The 17598-nt window shown below is 38.7% G+C and overlaps 2 protein-coding genes across 2 annotated transcripts in view; one reads left to right on the top strand and one right to left on the bottom strand.

Annotated features, from left to right (window-relative positions):
• The window catches only part of LOC144349284 (menin-like), a 59155-nt gene extending 41810 nt beyond the window's left edge, over window positions 1-17345 (bottom strand). The window contains exon 1 of the mRNA XM_085507632.1: window positions 16928-17345. Coding sequence (XP_085363758.1) covers window positions 16928-17345 — 418 coding nt within the window. The remainder of the gene's footprint in view (window positions 1-16927) is intronic.
• Window positions 11003-12873, top strand: LOC144354104 (uncharacterized). Its single transcript, XM_085496009.1, has 2 exons — window positions 11003-11548; window positions 11818-12873. Exons 1-2 carry the CDS (start codon window positions 11003-11005, stop codon window positions 12871-12873), a joined length of 1602 nt encoding a protein of 533 aa, XP_085352135.1.
• Window positions 17346-17598: the final 253 nt, after the last annotated feature.

The raw sequence follows: 17598 nt of genomic DNA, 5'->3' as shown, positions 1-17598 counted from the left end.
AAAGACAGCTTTCTCATAATAATAGAATAATAGGCTAGGGAGCCCAAACTGAAGACAGCTTTCTCATATTAATAGAATAATAGGCTAGGGAGCCCGAACTGAAGACAGCTTTCTCATATTAATAGAATAATAGGCTAGGGAGCCCCGAACTAAAGACAGCTTTCTCATATTAATTTAATAATAGGCTAGGAGAGCCCCGAACTAAAGACAGCTTTCTCATATTAATAGAATAATAGGCTAGGGAGCTCGGAACTAAAGACAGCTTTCTCATAATAATAGAATAATAGGCTAGGGAGCCCCAAACTAAAGACAGCTTTCTCATATTAATAGAATAATAGGCTAGGGAGCCCCGAACTAAAGACAGCTTTCTCATATTAATAGAATAATAGGCTAGGGAGCCCCGAACTAAAGACAGCTTTCTCATATTAATAGAATAATAGGCTAGGGAGCCCGAACTGAAGACAGCTTTCTCATATTAATAGAATAATAGGCTAGGGAGCCCCAAACTAAAGACAGCTTTCTCATATTAATAGAATAATAGGCTAGGGAGCCCCGAACTAAAGACAGCTTTCTCATATTAATAGAATAATAGGCTAGGGAGCTCGGAACTAAAGACAGCTTTCTCATAATAATAGAATAATAGGCTAGGGAGCCCCAAACTAAAGACAGCTTTCTCATATTAATAGAATAATAGGCTAGGGAGCCCCGAACTAAAGACAGCTTTCTCATATTAATAGAATAATAGGCTAGGGAGCTCGGAACTAAAGACAGCTTTCTCATAATAATAGAATAATAGGCTAGGGAGCCCCAAACTAAAGACAGCTTTCTCATATTAATAGAATAATAGGCTAGGGAGCTCGGAACTAAAGACAGCTTTCTCATATTAATAGAATAATAGGCTAGGGAGCTCGGAACTAAAGACAGCTTTCTCATAATAATAGAATAATAGGCTAGGGAGCCCCAAACTAAAGACAGCTTTCTCATATTAATAGAATAATAGGCTAGGGAGCCCCGAACTAAAGACAGCTTTCTCATATTAATAGAATAATAGGCTAGGGAGCTCGGAACTAAAGACAGCTTTCTCATAATAATAGAATAATAGGCTAGGGAGCCCCAAACTAAAGACAGCTTTCTCATATTAATAGAATAATAGGCTAGGGAGCTCGGAACTAAAGACAGCTTTCTCATAATAATAGAATAATAGGCTAGGGAGCCCCAAACTAAAGACAGCTTTCTCATATTAATAGAATAATAGGCTAGGGAGCTCGGAACTAAAGACAGCTTTCTCATAATAATAGAATAATAGGCTAGGGAGCCCCAAACTAAAGACAGCTTTCTCATATTAATAGAATAATAGGCTAGGGAGCTCGGAACTAAAGACAGCTTTCTCATAATAATAGAATAATAGGCTAGGGAGCCCCAAACTAAAGACAGCTTTCTCATATTAATAGAATAATAGGCTAGGGAGCTCGGAACTAAAGACAGCTTTCTCATAATAATAGAATAATAGGCTAGGGAGCCCCAAACTAAAGACAGCTTTCTCATATTAAGTAGGACAGCCTAAGAAAACCTACCATATAGCTTCTTCTAATATGAACACATACATGTTAACTGCAAGGTCCAAAATAATAGAAATGCAATCAACATCAATATCCCCTCCCCCACCTACAGGGTAGATGCTAAATTATATTCTTCCACACACAGTATTTAAAAAAATAGGTGATTAATGAGTAATTATAGGCAGAGTAGATTGCTAATTTTGAAGATGAACCAACAAATGCAAGTCAGTGCTCAAAATTCATTGAAACAGATTGTACACGGCTGTTTGATCTTCATTGCCAATGGCCAATAGGAAAAAAATTAAACTTTGAGGGCTGCTATGAAACAGAAAACATTTCCCAATTCTATCATATGTGGTGCACTTTATCAGTAGGCATTGCATTGTATAATCAAAGAAAGCTTTGAAAGAACTCCCATGTGAGTATTGCAGGCATATTAAAAAATGTTAGCCTTTCAAACAAGAAATGTTTGTTTGCTATTTGAAACACATTATTTTCTGTGACGATTATCCAACAGGGTTCAGGGTTTGTACTTCTCACTAACTCAGTAATAGTGGGAGTATCTTTAGAAGTTCATAGAGCAAGAATTGCATCTTGTCGAAATAGCCAGGGTGACGAAGATGAGTGCACATTTGCATCTTTAGAGGCCATATTTGCATATTTAACAATAGCAGGACATGTCTATGTCTATTCAAGCTGTTAATTATCGTTGAACGTAATTCGGGATCTCATACAATGCAGAATAATATGGATACAGAGTATTCAGCAAATCAAATGCCACATATGTACGCTACACAAAATGACATCTATGAGATTACAATTGGCAGTGATTCTAACAGAATCACAGGTAATATACATCACATGGTTTAATTATTCCAATTCCTCATTTAATCCTGTTATTAATGTGGAAAATAACACTGAACACAACGATTTGTGGCACAGTATTGAACCTGCTGTTCAGGATGGTAATTTCAATTATCACAGAAGAACCAAAATATTGGTTTTATTAATTGTCTAATTTCCCAACTTGAAATCAAGGTTCGTATCAAACAGCTGAAATTTGGTAAATCACCAGGCAGTGAATTTTACAAGTTTTGCTCTCCTCAAATAATTTAATTATTACATGGCATCTTTAACAGTATTTTCGATACAAGCATTTTTCCTAAGCAATGGTGTGAGGGTATTATATTCCCGATACATAAAAATGGTTCTAAGAATAAGGTTTGTAATTATCAGGGTATCACATTACTACCGATATTAAGTACTGTACATGTAAAATGTTCAATAGAATTTTATACAATAATCTATGTAAATGGGATGAAATTATTGAATTCACTCGAGAAGAAGCGGGTAGTACCATAGATAATGTATTTATTATTCACACACTGGTACAAAAATATCTTACAACCAAACGGGGACATTTTTATCGTGCTTTTATCGACTTCGAAAAAACATTCGACAGGGTCAATCTCGTGGCTCTATTTTTCAAACTTGGTAAAGCAGGTATGAGAGGTGAAGGATGTATTTTGTCTCCTTTTTAGTTTTTTTTTTTTTTTTTTATAAATGACCTTCAGTAGAAGTTAGACACACTTTTAGGTGATAATGTTGGTTGTTCTGTTGGTTTAATTAAGTTATTTTATCTTCTTTTTGTGGATGATTTAGTTTTGATATCCTATAATACAATTGGATTACAAAGATTACTTAATAAGTTGAAATCATATTGTGATAATTATCATTTGAGAGTTACTTTAGACAAAACCAATGTAATAGTTTTCAGAAATACGAGCAGTGGCAATACGTTATAAATTAATTGAAGTAGTGTTGTATTATGTTTATTTGGGAATAAAACCCTCACTACGGGGTTCCTGGTCAATGTATCAACAACATCTAGCGGATCAGGCTACAAAAGCGCTTCATGCACTTATGGTTACTACCGTATTACACCCGGGCACGTGCCCCTCCCTGGGCAAGCGCCCACCCCCCTGTTTTCACATGTTACATGTTGGGGACATCCTCGGTTAAACGCCCAGGGTGATTTTAGCCAAGAACTGGCTCCACAATCAAGTTTTATTTGTCAAAAACGAATGCATTTGATTCATTTAAATAGTGTGTTTGTTACGGTAGTTCTCTTTTTGGAGTGTGTGGTGGCCCTGAAAAGGGCCGTTTTGTTTGTGTTTTTACGTAAAAACTCATTGGAACTTAACGACGCAAGATGAACCACGCAGCATGTGGCGCACACGTTCTGCTTTCTCTTCATTCACGATGAATCCAATATTGCAATAATCCATACCTTGGTGAGTGGTTTGAAGCACTTAGCTTTGGTTTCAAAACATAGCACTTTGCTGACTGTGAATCCATAACGAGAGCTAGCACTATTGAGACATCACGTCGTCAACTTGCTACTTTCTTTCCATCCTTCATCACAGCTATGGCATTACGGTCATGGGGATTACTTTTCTGTCGTTGAAGAAAATACATTTTGCCGACCTCAAGTCCATTACGATAACCATAATGAGGCATGCCGACGATGGGAACTTGTTGCATCATAATTTTGTCATGTGTGTGGGTGCATGAGTAAATCATGTTTATGAGGTCGACCAGAGTTTATTTTTAGTCTGTTTTTTATGTATCGCCATTTGGATATGTTTATGTATTCACAATTGTTTGTAAAAATTTCACATGAGTAATAAAAGGTTTATTTGTTTCATAACCCTGTCTGCTATTCTTTAGTAATTACGATGCGATGTATCAATACGTGCGTGAACAAAATTATGCTAATAAGGTCATCGCCATCTTGGATTACAAGCGGTAGTTTTTCCCGGCCGTTTCGACTTGCACTGATCACAGTTACTAAAAAAGTAACCGTGCATTGATTACAATGCTTACCATACTTTGTAGCCAATTTCAGTGAGTAATACAACTTTATTCGCTGACATAAAACAAGTTTTATTCTTGAAATTCGACCCTGTGTCTTAGTGTTCCCACAGTTCTTGACCGAATGCTCACGTTTATTGAAACCTCGCATAAATCAAGAAATAATTACGTGTACAAAGTGTACGAAAGCATTCCTTTATTTGACTTTATCATACGATCACAAAAACAACTTCTAAAATCTTTTTTGGGATGGTCCTCGGGTAAGCGCCCACCCCCAATTTTTCCCGATTTTGTATGTTCAGGCCCCTGGGCCCGGGGTAATACGGTATATGTAAAATTGAATCAGTGCCTATCTCTCTATGTTTTAAAATATTTGACACAAAAATTGTTCCAATAATGCAGTACGGAAGCAAGATTTGGGGTTATTCTGAGTCACCAGATGTTGAAAATGTACATACAAATGTATTAAATTTTGTAAATTTTTAATACACCATTAATCCATACAACAGTAAGAGGGGAACTTGGTAGTCCCACTATGTATTCTCTTTGTTTAGTTAGAATGGCTGACAAGCCATGCATGGCACCGTGATTTGCAATCTTTGAGTTGCCAGCACACTGTCTTGTCCACTGTACCACGAATGTCTTCACACAAGTGATAGAATTTGAGTTCTATTTATAGGAGCACTGTTCTCACGAGCATTCAAAAATCAAACTAACCGTACTAGATTTGACCAGCAATCTCACACATTGCTGGCATTGTACATATCCACTGAACCATATGGGTAGTCATGCAAATGAATGATTTGTTTTCATATTTAGCATTATTGCAAATTAGTGTTTGTGAGAAATAACTGGCAGGCATGGGAATAGCTCACTTTCGAGATAGACGGCCGCTGGCGGCGCCAACCTATCACGTGACCAAACATTTTCCCACGGTGGGGCCATATTGAAGTCAGCTTAGCCTGTGTATGTACTTACGTTACAACATCGTCAATCTATGCAACGTGTTTCATCACTCACAGGAACCAAAACACAAAGAAACGTTTGACACTAAAGTTCACAGGTGTTTAACAACCCGGAAGTGCACAGACTGGTGGTTTCGCTAACATTTTCCGCCGTTGTATACAAAGCATACATGAAAATAAATCAAACGTACACAAAATAAACATTTTCATACAATTTTGAGATCGCTAAAGGTATAATTTTAATCAGAAAACAGAACAAGACAACGTAACATGCACTGACACCACTTCGTAAGTTCAAAACGTCACCCCAGTCTGTGACAGTAAACATTGAACACAAAATCGCCGAAAAACAGAGAAAACATAGTCACCGGTGTTAATATAAAACAATATAAATGTTAAAGATGACAACTTGAAGAAATAAATACTCACTTGAAATAATTATGAGTGATGAAACACATTGGATAGATAACGTAAGTACATACACAGGCTAAGCTGACTTCAATATGGCCCCACTGTGGGAAAATTTGTGGTCATGTGATAGGTTGGCACCGCCAGCGGCCGTCTATCTCGAAAGTGGGCTATTGAACCCGGGTCCTCCTGATCACTGTGTAGACAACTGACCCACAAGACCACAATGGATTGACTGGATGTGTTTGCATTCTATTATTGACTTACAATTGTCCAAAAAATTGCCAATTTTGTGTTTTTACTTGTGCAAACTATATATATGCATGCCATAACCTGTTAGTGTACCCCTTGCCAATTGGGTGTCTGCCATTTGCGTTGCCCATACCTGACCCGACCCTAACCCTAATGCTAAGACACGTTCCTGTTAATAATTCCGTTGCCCATACCTGACCCAACCCTAACCCTAATGCTAAGACACGTTCCTGTTAATAATTCCGTTGCCCATACCTGACCCAACCCTAACCCTAATGCTAAGACACGTTCCTGTTAATAATTCCGTTGCCCATACCTGACCCGACCCTAACCCTAATGCTAAGACACGTTCCTGTTAATAATTCCGTTGCCCATACCTGACCCGACCCTAGCCAAGACACGTTCCTGTTTATAATTGCTCAATAATGATACTCTGTTGTGCACTGTCTGTGGGTAAGTTGTATTGATGTCAACTGATTAAACAAGTCGCGTTTAAGTAATTTCCACTATTAACAAGTGGTTAAATTGTGACAATAAATGTGTGGACAAATATTTGAGACTTATTTTGGTGTAGACAACTCATGTTTGATTAATTCCCACAATTACAAGTTGTTAAATTGAGAGAATAAATGTGTGGACAAATATTTGAGACTTATTTTGGTGCAGACAACTCTCATTTAATAATTTTACACCATTACAAGTTCTTAAATTGAGAGAATAAATGTGTGGACAAATATTTGAGACTTATTTTGGGGTAGAGAAGTCACGTTTAATAATTTACTTCCACCAATTACAAGTTGTTAAATTGAGAGAATAAATGTCTCAACAAATATTTAATACTTATTTTGGTGTAAACAACTCATGTTTGATTAATTACCACAATTACAAGTTGTTAAGTTGAGAGAATAAATGTGTGGACAAATATTTGAGACTTATTTTGGTGTAAATAACTCGCGTTTGATTAATTCCCACAATTACAAGTTGTTAAATTGAGAGAATAAATGTGTGGACAAATATTTGAGACTTATTTTGGTGTAGACAACTCTCATTTAAGGTAGCGAGAAGGTTTTGTGACGTTTTTAAATAAAACATTCTCTGTCTGTTGTCTCGTTCAGAACAGTAATTTAGGTTATATATGTCAAAAGACTAAGTATAGAGGTGCAAGTTCGCACAAACTGGACAGACATTGTTTACATAATTATCACGTGACATCAAAAATGGCGAACCTTGTAAAAATGACTAAGTACGCGATTGCGAGAGCACACTGCGGAATTTCCTGGTGAAATTTAAGTTATGCATTGTCCGTAATCAAGTCCATTGAAATGAAAAGAGCTATTATTCCGATTTCTATGCAGGTTTGTTTTTTTGTCCCCAAATTATCTCATACTTGGCACCTTTAACAGACTATTATTCTGTGACAAAGCATTTTCTTTAAAAACCCAGACATATTTCGCACCATCATTATCTTTTGAACGATAACTGCGAGTTTGAATGTCCTAGTCCGAACGCACTTGATTTGGCGGCGGTCCCAATGAGTCGTTCTCGATCAAAACTTCAACTCGAGAAAAACGCGAAAAACAGTTTTGATTAATAAAACACTGTAGATTTGCTGCATTATTATAAATATACACTAAAAATGGCCAAACATATTAACCACTGATATCATAGAACTCATAAAAAGTGTCAGATAATGAATAATTTCAAGCTCGAGTGCGAAAAATGAAGAAAACTGCTGGCATTTGAGTCCGTACTCCAGGAACGTTCGGGTTTTCAATTGTTATGCAAACGAACAACGAGGGATAATCCTCTGACAAACATTACTGTCCCACTGTACACGCTGACAGTTTACAAACAAGCTAATCCTTCAAATGTCTCAGATAAGACATCTAATAAAACGGTTTTCATGGTGAAACAAAATGGCCGATGTTTGAAAAAAAAATGCTGTGTCAGAGTGCGACACTGAGTGGCAGATTTTTCTTTGCCTCGTCTGTCAACGCTTTCTTTCTTTTCTTCGCCATTGCGTTAGAAAAAAAATGTATTAGTAAAATAGAATATTGACTTGGAAAATAAAACGATTTAAAAGAAAGTTGTGCAAAGTTACAGTACTTCTTTTGCCCACCTGCTCGCTCGCGCGCATTTAAAATTCGGACTAACAGAATAATTTCCGAGGTTCACATTGTCTTATAATTGTCTTTCTGGTTTTTATAGATGTTGAACAGCTGACAAAAGTTCAAATACTTTTTGTTTTAACTATATATAATTACATGCACGCAACCTGACCCTTTGACCTCGATTTGGCTTGGACTGAATATTTTATTTTAAACAATATTCTGACGTGAAATACAAAATGTATTTCAACACAAGTACGACAGGGTTGTCTGGGGTTTCTTTCCTGATTGTTGAGTCTTCGCAATGTGTTTTGTATAGTTATTGTTGTTTTCCCCCGATGCTGAAGGACCGTAAAGCTAAATGGCAGTTACATGCATGGGCTGAGTGAAAGAAAATATTTCTAAGCCTAAAATAAAATTTTTGGTTTGTGTTGGCACAGACCTGGTTTGTAAAGACACGGCCCCTGTGCTTGATGCAATTCAAGGATTCACACCTTTTTGAGTTAACCAATCAGTTTGCATTAATTTTGACCACTCACAGGGCTCCTTTTTTAGCCAATCATTGTAATTCTATTAGCCAATCAGCATTCATTCTTTGATGCAACTCGTTTGCGTGAATGTTCTTGTCGGCTAATATATTCTACTTTTCGTGTAACTTCAACTTTATTTACATCACAATTCGTTACTGTGATCGACACAAGCTAGAGACTATTCAGTTTTGCGTGAACGGTTGTGAAACTGGTTAGCTTATACAATTACTTGGACTAATTGCTTGCGGGAGCGTGAACAAAGAAAGTTTTACAACTTCGTGACCCGGCCTTTGTTCCGTGTCTAATTGACTGTAAGTGACAATCTACTTTTTAAGTATTTCGCTATGGCGCCAAGAGGAAAAGGGAGACCTCGCATCACACCGTATACTCCACCGACAACGCGATCGAGCACCCGTGCGTCGACCAACAACAGTACAAGCTCTGCACTAGACGATCTAGCGGTTCAACAACAACGGGATATCATACCAATATCCAATACGGCGACCGACACTGTCAATCCAGTAACTACCATACAGAATACTAGTACATCGCCTCAAAACTGCCAGGCGGTCACTGCTGACATGTTTTTAAGTCTACAATCATCCATAGCCGACTTAGCTAGAAGTGTCGCAACACAAGGTCAACAGATTGCAAACCTAACAGCGTCCACATCGACACAAGCACCAGTAGCAGTGACGTCACACACACCAACATCATCGCCATCAGTAGCAGTGACGTCACCAGCAGCTCCCACAGGAACGACACACAGACAACAACCGAGCGGTGGTTTTGAAAATGACTTGCTTCATACCCCTGGTGTTTACTCAGAGAATCTACCCTACGTTGAGTTAGTCTCACAGGCCGTGCGACGAGATATTATCCAAGGTAAGGATATTAATTTAGCATGCTTGCTAATTCCTGGATACAGCAGTAACGATACACAACGTCATGTTGTCATCGGCGATGATGCCTTCACCTTAAGACCGGCACACGATAATAGACTTTCCCGATCATTGACAATCTCCGAGTTTATTCTGGCTTTCTCAATTTACAAGAACATAATGTGCTCTGTCTATAAAGATCGACGCCCCGAATTGGACGCGTATGAGCGGGATATTGTTGAAATGAACTCGCGTTTCAAAGGTTATGCTTTTTACCAGTACCACCGGGCGTTCTCTGCTAGAGCCGCTGCTCTCTTGATCAATCATAACATTGAAGTCGATTGGTCACGACGTGACAATCAACTGTATTGTTCCATTATCTCAGGGTGTGTTGCTGTCACATGCGATACCTGCAACGACCCAGGACCCAGGACCGACATGTGTCCTAACTTTTTCAATAGAAAGTCGAATCCCAGCAATAAATTTGACCGTCAATCCAGTGCTACGAACACCCATGATAGAAAAGGTCGTCGCCGTGTAGTTTACCAAGGCAAAGAAATTTGCAACAATTTTAATTCTGGTACCGGTTGCAACAAAGATCCCTGTAATTTTGCACACATGTGCAGCTCGTGCAACACCGCAGACCACAATATAATTCGTTGTTCAAAACGTAATGATAAAAAGCAAGCTTGACTGTTGCCTGCTGTTATACCAACTCCTGTGAACATTAAAGCTCTGGGAAAAGAACTGGCTCTATATCCGGATGTTAATTTTGTCAACTATCTTGTGGGTGGCCTCAGAGAAGGTTTTCACATAGGAGTACACCATCCCCCGACATCGTCATTGGTTTGCAAAAATCTTCTCTCTGCTCGCAATCAGCCAGAAATTGTTACATCGATAATAGATAATGAGGTCAAAAAAGGTTTTCTAATTGGACCGTTTGTTTCACCACCTTTTGAGCACTACCGTTGTAGTCCAATAGGCATTGTGGACAAAAAATACTCCAATAAAAAGCGCCTAATTGTTGATCTTTCATCACCACATGATGCTGCAGACACACCAAGCATTAATGACTTGATTAATAAGGAGGATTTTTCTCTTTCGTATGTGACAATCGACGATGCCATTCTCGCAATTAACAAGGCTGGGAAAGGAGCTAAGTTATGCAAAACTGACATTGCAGATGCTTTCAAACTAATGCCAATTCATGCATCTTTGTGGCATCTCTATGGTATCCATTGGAACGAACAGTTTTACTTTTTTGTTCGCTTGGCCTTTGGATGCCGTTCTAGCCCAAAGATTTTTGACCAACTTTCAACAGCAGTATGTTGGATTGCAGAACACAATTATGGAGTCCAGACAATTTTTCACCTCCTGGATGATTTTCTTACTGTAGACTCTCCTTCATATGATGCAGAACGTACTATGGCTATTCTAACATTGCTATTTCACCGACTTGGGATTCCGCTAGCCAAGCAAAAAACTGTGGGACCTTGTTGTAAACTTGAATATCTCGGGATCGAACTTGACACTAATCATATGCAGGCTCGTCTCCCAGAGGACAAACTTGCACGCATTCGTGAGCTTCTTCAGACTTTTCTCAATCGCAGGACTTGTACAAAACGCGAAATCCTCAGTCTGCTAGGCCATTTGAACTTTGCATGCAGGGTCATAGTTCCTGGTCGTACATTTATCTCCCGACTAATTACCCTATCCAAAGGTGTTAAAAAACTCCATCATCATGTAACAATTACCAACGAGAGTAGACAAGACTTGCATATGTGGAATATACTTCTCTCAGACTGGAATGGAATTTCCATGTTTCTTGACACCAACACAACTTCAACGTCAATGCTTGAGCTTTTCACGGATGCCAGTGGTATTGGTTTTGGGGGCTATTTTCAGGGCCACTGGTTCCAAGACCGATGGACTGATAAACTTTTGCTGGAAAATGATCCATCCCTCTCAATCGCATTCCAAGAACTTTACCCCATTGTGGTAGCATGTATATTGTGGGGAAAACATTGGGCTCGTAAACGCATACTCTTCCATTGTGACAACATGGCAACCGTGCTTATAATAAACAAAGGAAGATCAAAATTGCCAGCAATAATGAAATTAATGCGCCGTCTGGTCATTGTAGCAGCAGCTAACAACTTCATGTTTCAAGCCACTCACATACCAGGTGTGCGTAACATAATTGCCGATTCATTGTCTCGTTTTCAGATGCAGCGTTTCAGAGAGGCAGCCCCCTTGTCACAAGTAAATCCTTGCCGGATACCCTCAGAGGTGATGTTTACTTAACTCGCGCAGTCCTTCAATTTCAACATGCAGCACTGAGTACACGGACATGTCAGTCTTATTCAACAGGAGTTCGAGCATGGCTACGTTTTACAGCAATGTATAACATCCAAGGTAGTGCTACGACTTATCCAACAATTACTGAGGACATCTTAATTTACTTTGCAGTACATTGTGCATCACAGTTGCATTTAAAACACTCTACTATAAAAGTATATCTTTCAGCCATTCGAAACCATTATGTATTGGGAGGCCAGAACACACCCTGTTTTATTGGAGATAGACAAAGCAGACCAAGGCTGCAACATGTGCTTAAAGGAATCCTACGTATTCAAGGCTCTGCAACTCGTCCGCGCTTGCCAATCACAGCAGAAATTTTAAAGAAACTGTGCTCACTTCTACAAGTTGGAGTTTTTGGACCATATATTGACTTACTTCTGCGTTCTGCCTTCCTTTTGGCATTCTTCGGTTTTCTACGTTGTAGTGAATTTGCATGCCCCACATCTGTTTTTAACCCACAAATTCATCTTTGTGTGGGCGATGTCCAGGTCACTAAACTTGTTGGTTTTTTAAACTACATATCTCTTAATATTAAAACGTCAAAAACAGACCAATTCCGTGGTTTCCAACTTCGCCTTTTTCCAACCAACAATCTCCTATGTCCAGTCTCATGTTTGTACCATTTTCTCGTTGTTCGCAAACAGATGCATGCAACAGATGATGAACCACTGTTTCTACTACCTGAAAGAGTTCCAATGCATAGACAATTCTTCACAGACTCCTTACGTACTCTAATTTCTAAACTTGGTTTGAACTCTGATCTTTATGCAGGTCATTCGTTTCGCATTGGGGCAGCAACTTCAGCTGCTTCATCTCATTTACCTGACCACTTAATCCAGACTCTTGGCAGGTGGTCAAGCGATTGTTATAAATTGTATATCCGCACTCCAGAACAGCTTCTGCGTGAAGCCTTCATGTCAATGGCTAATGTGTAAGTCCTTTTCATCTCATCACTTCATCACAGGTCGCACATAGAGCATGCCAGAGACCCGAGACTTGCCTCTCCCTCTAGGTATGCTGTATGTCCCCTGCCTATCCCACCAGGTCGCACATGAAGTATCCCCCAGATCAGAGATCAACCTCTCTCTCTGGGCATGCGTTATGTCCCCTGGACACCACGTCAGGCCGTGCAGGCCATTCCTGCCCCTGATATTTTCACTGCACTCCCAGGTCGTTACATTACGCCCTCAGGCAGCGAGATTTTATCTCCCATGTCCCCTGGGATGTTTTCATGCTTTCCAACATTCTCAGGCCGTGAGGTCCCACCTCCCCCTGACTTGTTGTCACCCACACATCATCTTTTTAAACATCACTTCCCACCTTTTCATGGGGGTCACTCAGTCCCACTCCTTTTTCTTCGTGCTCCCTCGCTGGGCAAAGGACTTCATCCTGTCCCCCATTACAAGGACGAACGCCCCCTTTCTGGCTTTTCCTTTGTATGGCATGGCAATTTATGAACACCTTTGCCCAATGCTCACCAGTGGGAGTTTTGAAGGGTGACCCCTTGCCCAATTTTTTAGTGTGTATTTTTATTGTGTAATCTTTTCATTATATGTTAACGCATGTTTTTTATTTCTTTATGGCTGACTAGTTTTTAATAAATTGTCTTACTTTTAATCTGGTGTGTTGTAGTGTTTTTACAAATTTTTGGTTTGTGTCGGCACAGACCTGGTTTGTAAAGACACGGCCCCTGCGCTTGATGCAATTCAAGGATTCACACCTTTTTGAGTTAACCAATCAGTTTGCATTAATTTTGACCACTCACAGGGCTCCTTTTTTAGCCAATCATTGTAATTCTATTAGCCAATCAGCGCTATCTTGCATAGCGTCTCTCCTTTGTTTTAGCCCATTCATAATCGTGTCATTCATTCTTTGATGCAACTCGTTTGCGTGAATGTTCTTGTCGGCTAACCCACCAACCGTCCCCATCTTACCTCCTCTTCTGGTCATTTTTCACCCCACTATTGGGCAAAGGACTTCATCCTGTCCCCCATTACAAGGACGAACGCCCACTTTCTGGCTTTTCCTTTGTATGGCATGGCAATTTATGAACACCTTTGCCCAATGCTCACCAGTGGGAGTTTTGAAGGGTGACCCCTTGCCCAATTTTTTAGTGTGTATTTTTATTGTGTAATCTTTTCATTAGTATTATGTTAACGCATGTTTTTTATTTCTTTATGGCTTACTAGTTTTAAATAAATTGTCTTACTTTTAATCTGGTGTGTTGTAGTGTTTTTACAAACCTAATATTACACCTCTTTGTGTATTTGTTAATTTTACATATGTTTGTCATGACAGTATGTTTGTAAATATCTAGAAAAATCTTGTCTTTCGTTGATAATTTCGATTGTTTGTTTGGAATGTCGATCCCCGTTGGTTTCTCCATACTGAGTTTAGGAAGGGCGTCGATCAAAACCGTGACAATCAGCCGAGAGAAGACAAACTTTGACCGTAATTCATGGAGATCATGTCCGTAATTTGTGGGCTGAAACCCCAAATAATTAATCAAGTATTATTATTTTAATATATATTTTATTTTACATCGCAAAACTAAACCATGCCCAAAACAGAGCTAGAGTTGTTCGCGGTGAAACAACCGCATTGAAGACGATGCAACTTCAGCTAGCCATTTCTTACCTTGAAATAAAAAAAATAAAAATTCGAAGAGCATCGGGGAAAATATTAATAATTATCCTTATCAATCGCTTGCTTTATTTTATTTGAATCCATGAAATTCACGATTTTTTTTTACATTTGTTGGCAACTTCCGCGCTAAAAATGATTGAAAATGTGGGTGTGGTTATTTTGCAAAGTCGTGTTGATAATACGGACAAATATGGTTCTGTGACCCAGTTCGTGCTCCGATCAGGTGACTCTCAGCCAATTAATGATGTTGTAACAAAGCATATTTGACGCTAATTGAAGCGTCGTCGTACAATCCAATCACCGGCGTCGATTCACATAGTTGTTTATGCTGTGACAGGCTTCAAAATTATTCGCTGAAAAACATATATTTTGACAAACTGATGGAATTTGACCTTAGTTCAAAAAGAAAATACTAGTCTAAGATACATTAGAGCTCACGTGAATCAGTTTTCTCTGCAAGTTGTGAAATAAAGTAAACCAGAGTAGCGTCAATGATTTTCAGCCCTGAAGGACTTTGAATTGTTCATCGACTGGCCACCAAATAGTTATAGTTATGGCTATAACTAAATTTGACACGTTTTTCATTTAAGCCCAATAAATTATTCATACATGTCAAGCTCTGTTCGATTTTTTCAGGGCATGTGGCCGTTTTTAGTCGAAAATATTTTTTGTGGGAACACTTTTGCGGTACGTATACGGTATAAACCGAGCTCATTCAATGATCGTGACTTAATTTTAAAAATTGAATGTCAAATTTTACCAGACGTGGACCGATGTGGATTCGATATCGTTATTTTTGGAATTAATCACTAACATTTCCTCGTTTCTCTGCTCTGTCAAAAGGAGTTACCTAGGCTTTTTTTCACGTAACTGTCTCATTAAAATAAAAATAAAAATATTACATCTAGAACAAGCACCCAAAACACGTAACAAGAAGTCCCAGTTCAGTTGCTTTCACGATACAAGTGTAATACAGCTATTAGATTTGAAGTGTCGTTCAGAATGTAATAATAGTTAATACTAGTTGTATGTTCACACTTTACTATCAAAACCACCATTTCGACCACCCATGTGCCAGTTTTCAGTGTTTGGGCGAGCGGTCAATGTTTTCAATGAGCGAGTGAGCGAAAAAAAAACGCGATTAAAATGTGGTCGGTTTCCTGTCGGACAAGACCGCGTAGTCGGAAATTAAGCGATAAGCGGTCGATGTAAAAACGGAAGGTTGGGCGAAATGAGTACTTGTATGACCATGTTTCTCCGACGAAGTCTCGACTGACAATAATGCTGACAATGGACGTTAGATAAAGACGCATTGTTTGCAACTGGAAGCTTATCACCCCTTAATATATCAGAATCGTCAACAACAGAGTATACAGATAAGATGTTATCATTTAATTCCTTCCAAAGATAAACACTATGCAAATATCCACGAAACGGCAGTTGTAGTCTTTTCTGCTAGTGTTTTAAAACACTAATTTGAGCAACGTTATTTCGCAATTTCGATCTTTTGTAAACCTGGGGTGATGTATCTCGGTCTAAAGTAACCGTTTTATCAATTTTTGAAAAATCAAGAAAAAAGTGAAAATTTCCCTTCTCGCTACCTTAATAATTTTACACCATTACAAGTTCTTAAATTGAGAGAATGAATGTATGGACAAATATTGACCATTATATTTGTGAGTAAATACCTGTCGTTTAATTAATTTCCACCTCTACAATGTTGTTGAATTGAGAGAATAAACGTGTCGACAAATATTCGTGTGTAGGTACGGCTTCTAGATGAACTAAATATAAGATGGTTCCAACCAAAATGAAAACGAATTTCGGTTTAGAACAAACGCCTGAAGCAAGCATGTGTATCTCCTCTCTATAGGGGGCGTGTCGCTAATGAAACGCCGCCATTCAAGCACATGTGTGCTTAAACCAGAACTGTCACATGTCTGTGCGACGAAAGGAAACATCGAATCGTAGGCCCGGCTAGGTAAATTCAAACACGAATTATAGACACTCAACACCAAAAATCAAGTTATTGAGCAAGTATGGTGTAATAATCGATATTATATTATATTATATTATATGGTTACTAACTACTCACGTACCCGGGTTATTGCCCTTCGCTTCATCATGGCGAAAGTCACGATGAATCATGCACAATGTTCAGATAACTAAAATAATATATCCTAGTCCGGAGAATTAATATAAATACAAACACACTTGAAAGACATTTTCAAATACAAAGAAATATAATAATATATATTACCACGGTTGAACAATGTGTTCGCTCCGGATATCTTCGATACCTGCGTTTGTACGAAAACCTTTCACTTGTTTACAATATCTTACCTGTCAAAAAACTGTACAAAGACTGTAAATGGGCCTTGTCTTTATAATATGACCGTGAAAGCGAGCTCCATATTACATCAGACACTTTCTTGACAAAATCTCGAGTTGCATAGCCCGATTTACATTCGCTTTTGTCGACAGAACCTTTGATTTGGGTGACGAATTTCAAGTAGAGGGCTTCCACATTGGTCAACTCGATGACGGGAAAGATCCGCTGTACACCAACCGCCGAGGGTTGTGATTGCGGACCCAATGATCGATTGCATGTTAGCGAATTTTCAATCATGCCAAGCACAAGTGACATTAATGCCAGATCTGGCTGGCTATCCCCAGTGAGTTGAGCTCGAAACAGTTTAACGACAGACTCGATATCTTGCAAAGGAAAGTGTTGTTCAACGGTATCCGGAAAACCCGCCATCTTGCTTGTGTTGCAATGTAAATACAGTGCGCAGAGAAACTAATTACATGTAAAAATGCTCCGTGACGTCATCATTTCTGTAAGACTTGACCAATAAGTAATCCAAAGAACAAAGTTACTGAGAAATGATGTTTTGTTCGCAACGTTGTTTGTCTTTATTATATGGTCTGTTCGCAATGTTTTTTTCCAGAAAATCACAGGATTACATATATCACATTTGTTGTGGCATTCTAATTTTATCATTGATGCTAAC

Source organism: Saccoglossus kowalevskii, chromosome 2, assembly GCF_978046115.1.
Source record: "Saccoglossus kowalevskii chromosome 2, keSacKowa6.1, whole genome shotgun sequence".
NCBI classification, from domain to species: Eukaryota; Metazoa; Hemichordata; class Enteropneusta; family Harrimaniidae; genus Saccoglossus; species Saccoglossus kowalevskii.
Note: the sequence above shows the minus strand (reverse complement) of the source record. Positions and strands in the feature narration are given on the sequence as shown.

Bases quoted from the DNA above. Each gene is read 5' to 3' on its own strand.
- LOC144354104 (XM_085496009.1), top strand. From the start codon at position 11,003: ATGGCTATTCTAACATTGCTATTTCACCGACTTGGGATTCCGCTAGCC. The intron at 11,549-11,817 runs GCATTCCAAGAA...GCAGCGTTTCAG, and splicing joins ATGATCCATCCCTCTCAATC to AGAGGCAGCCCCCTTGTCAC.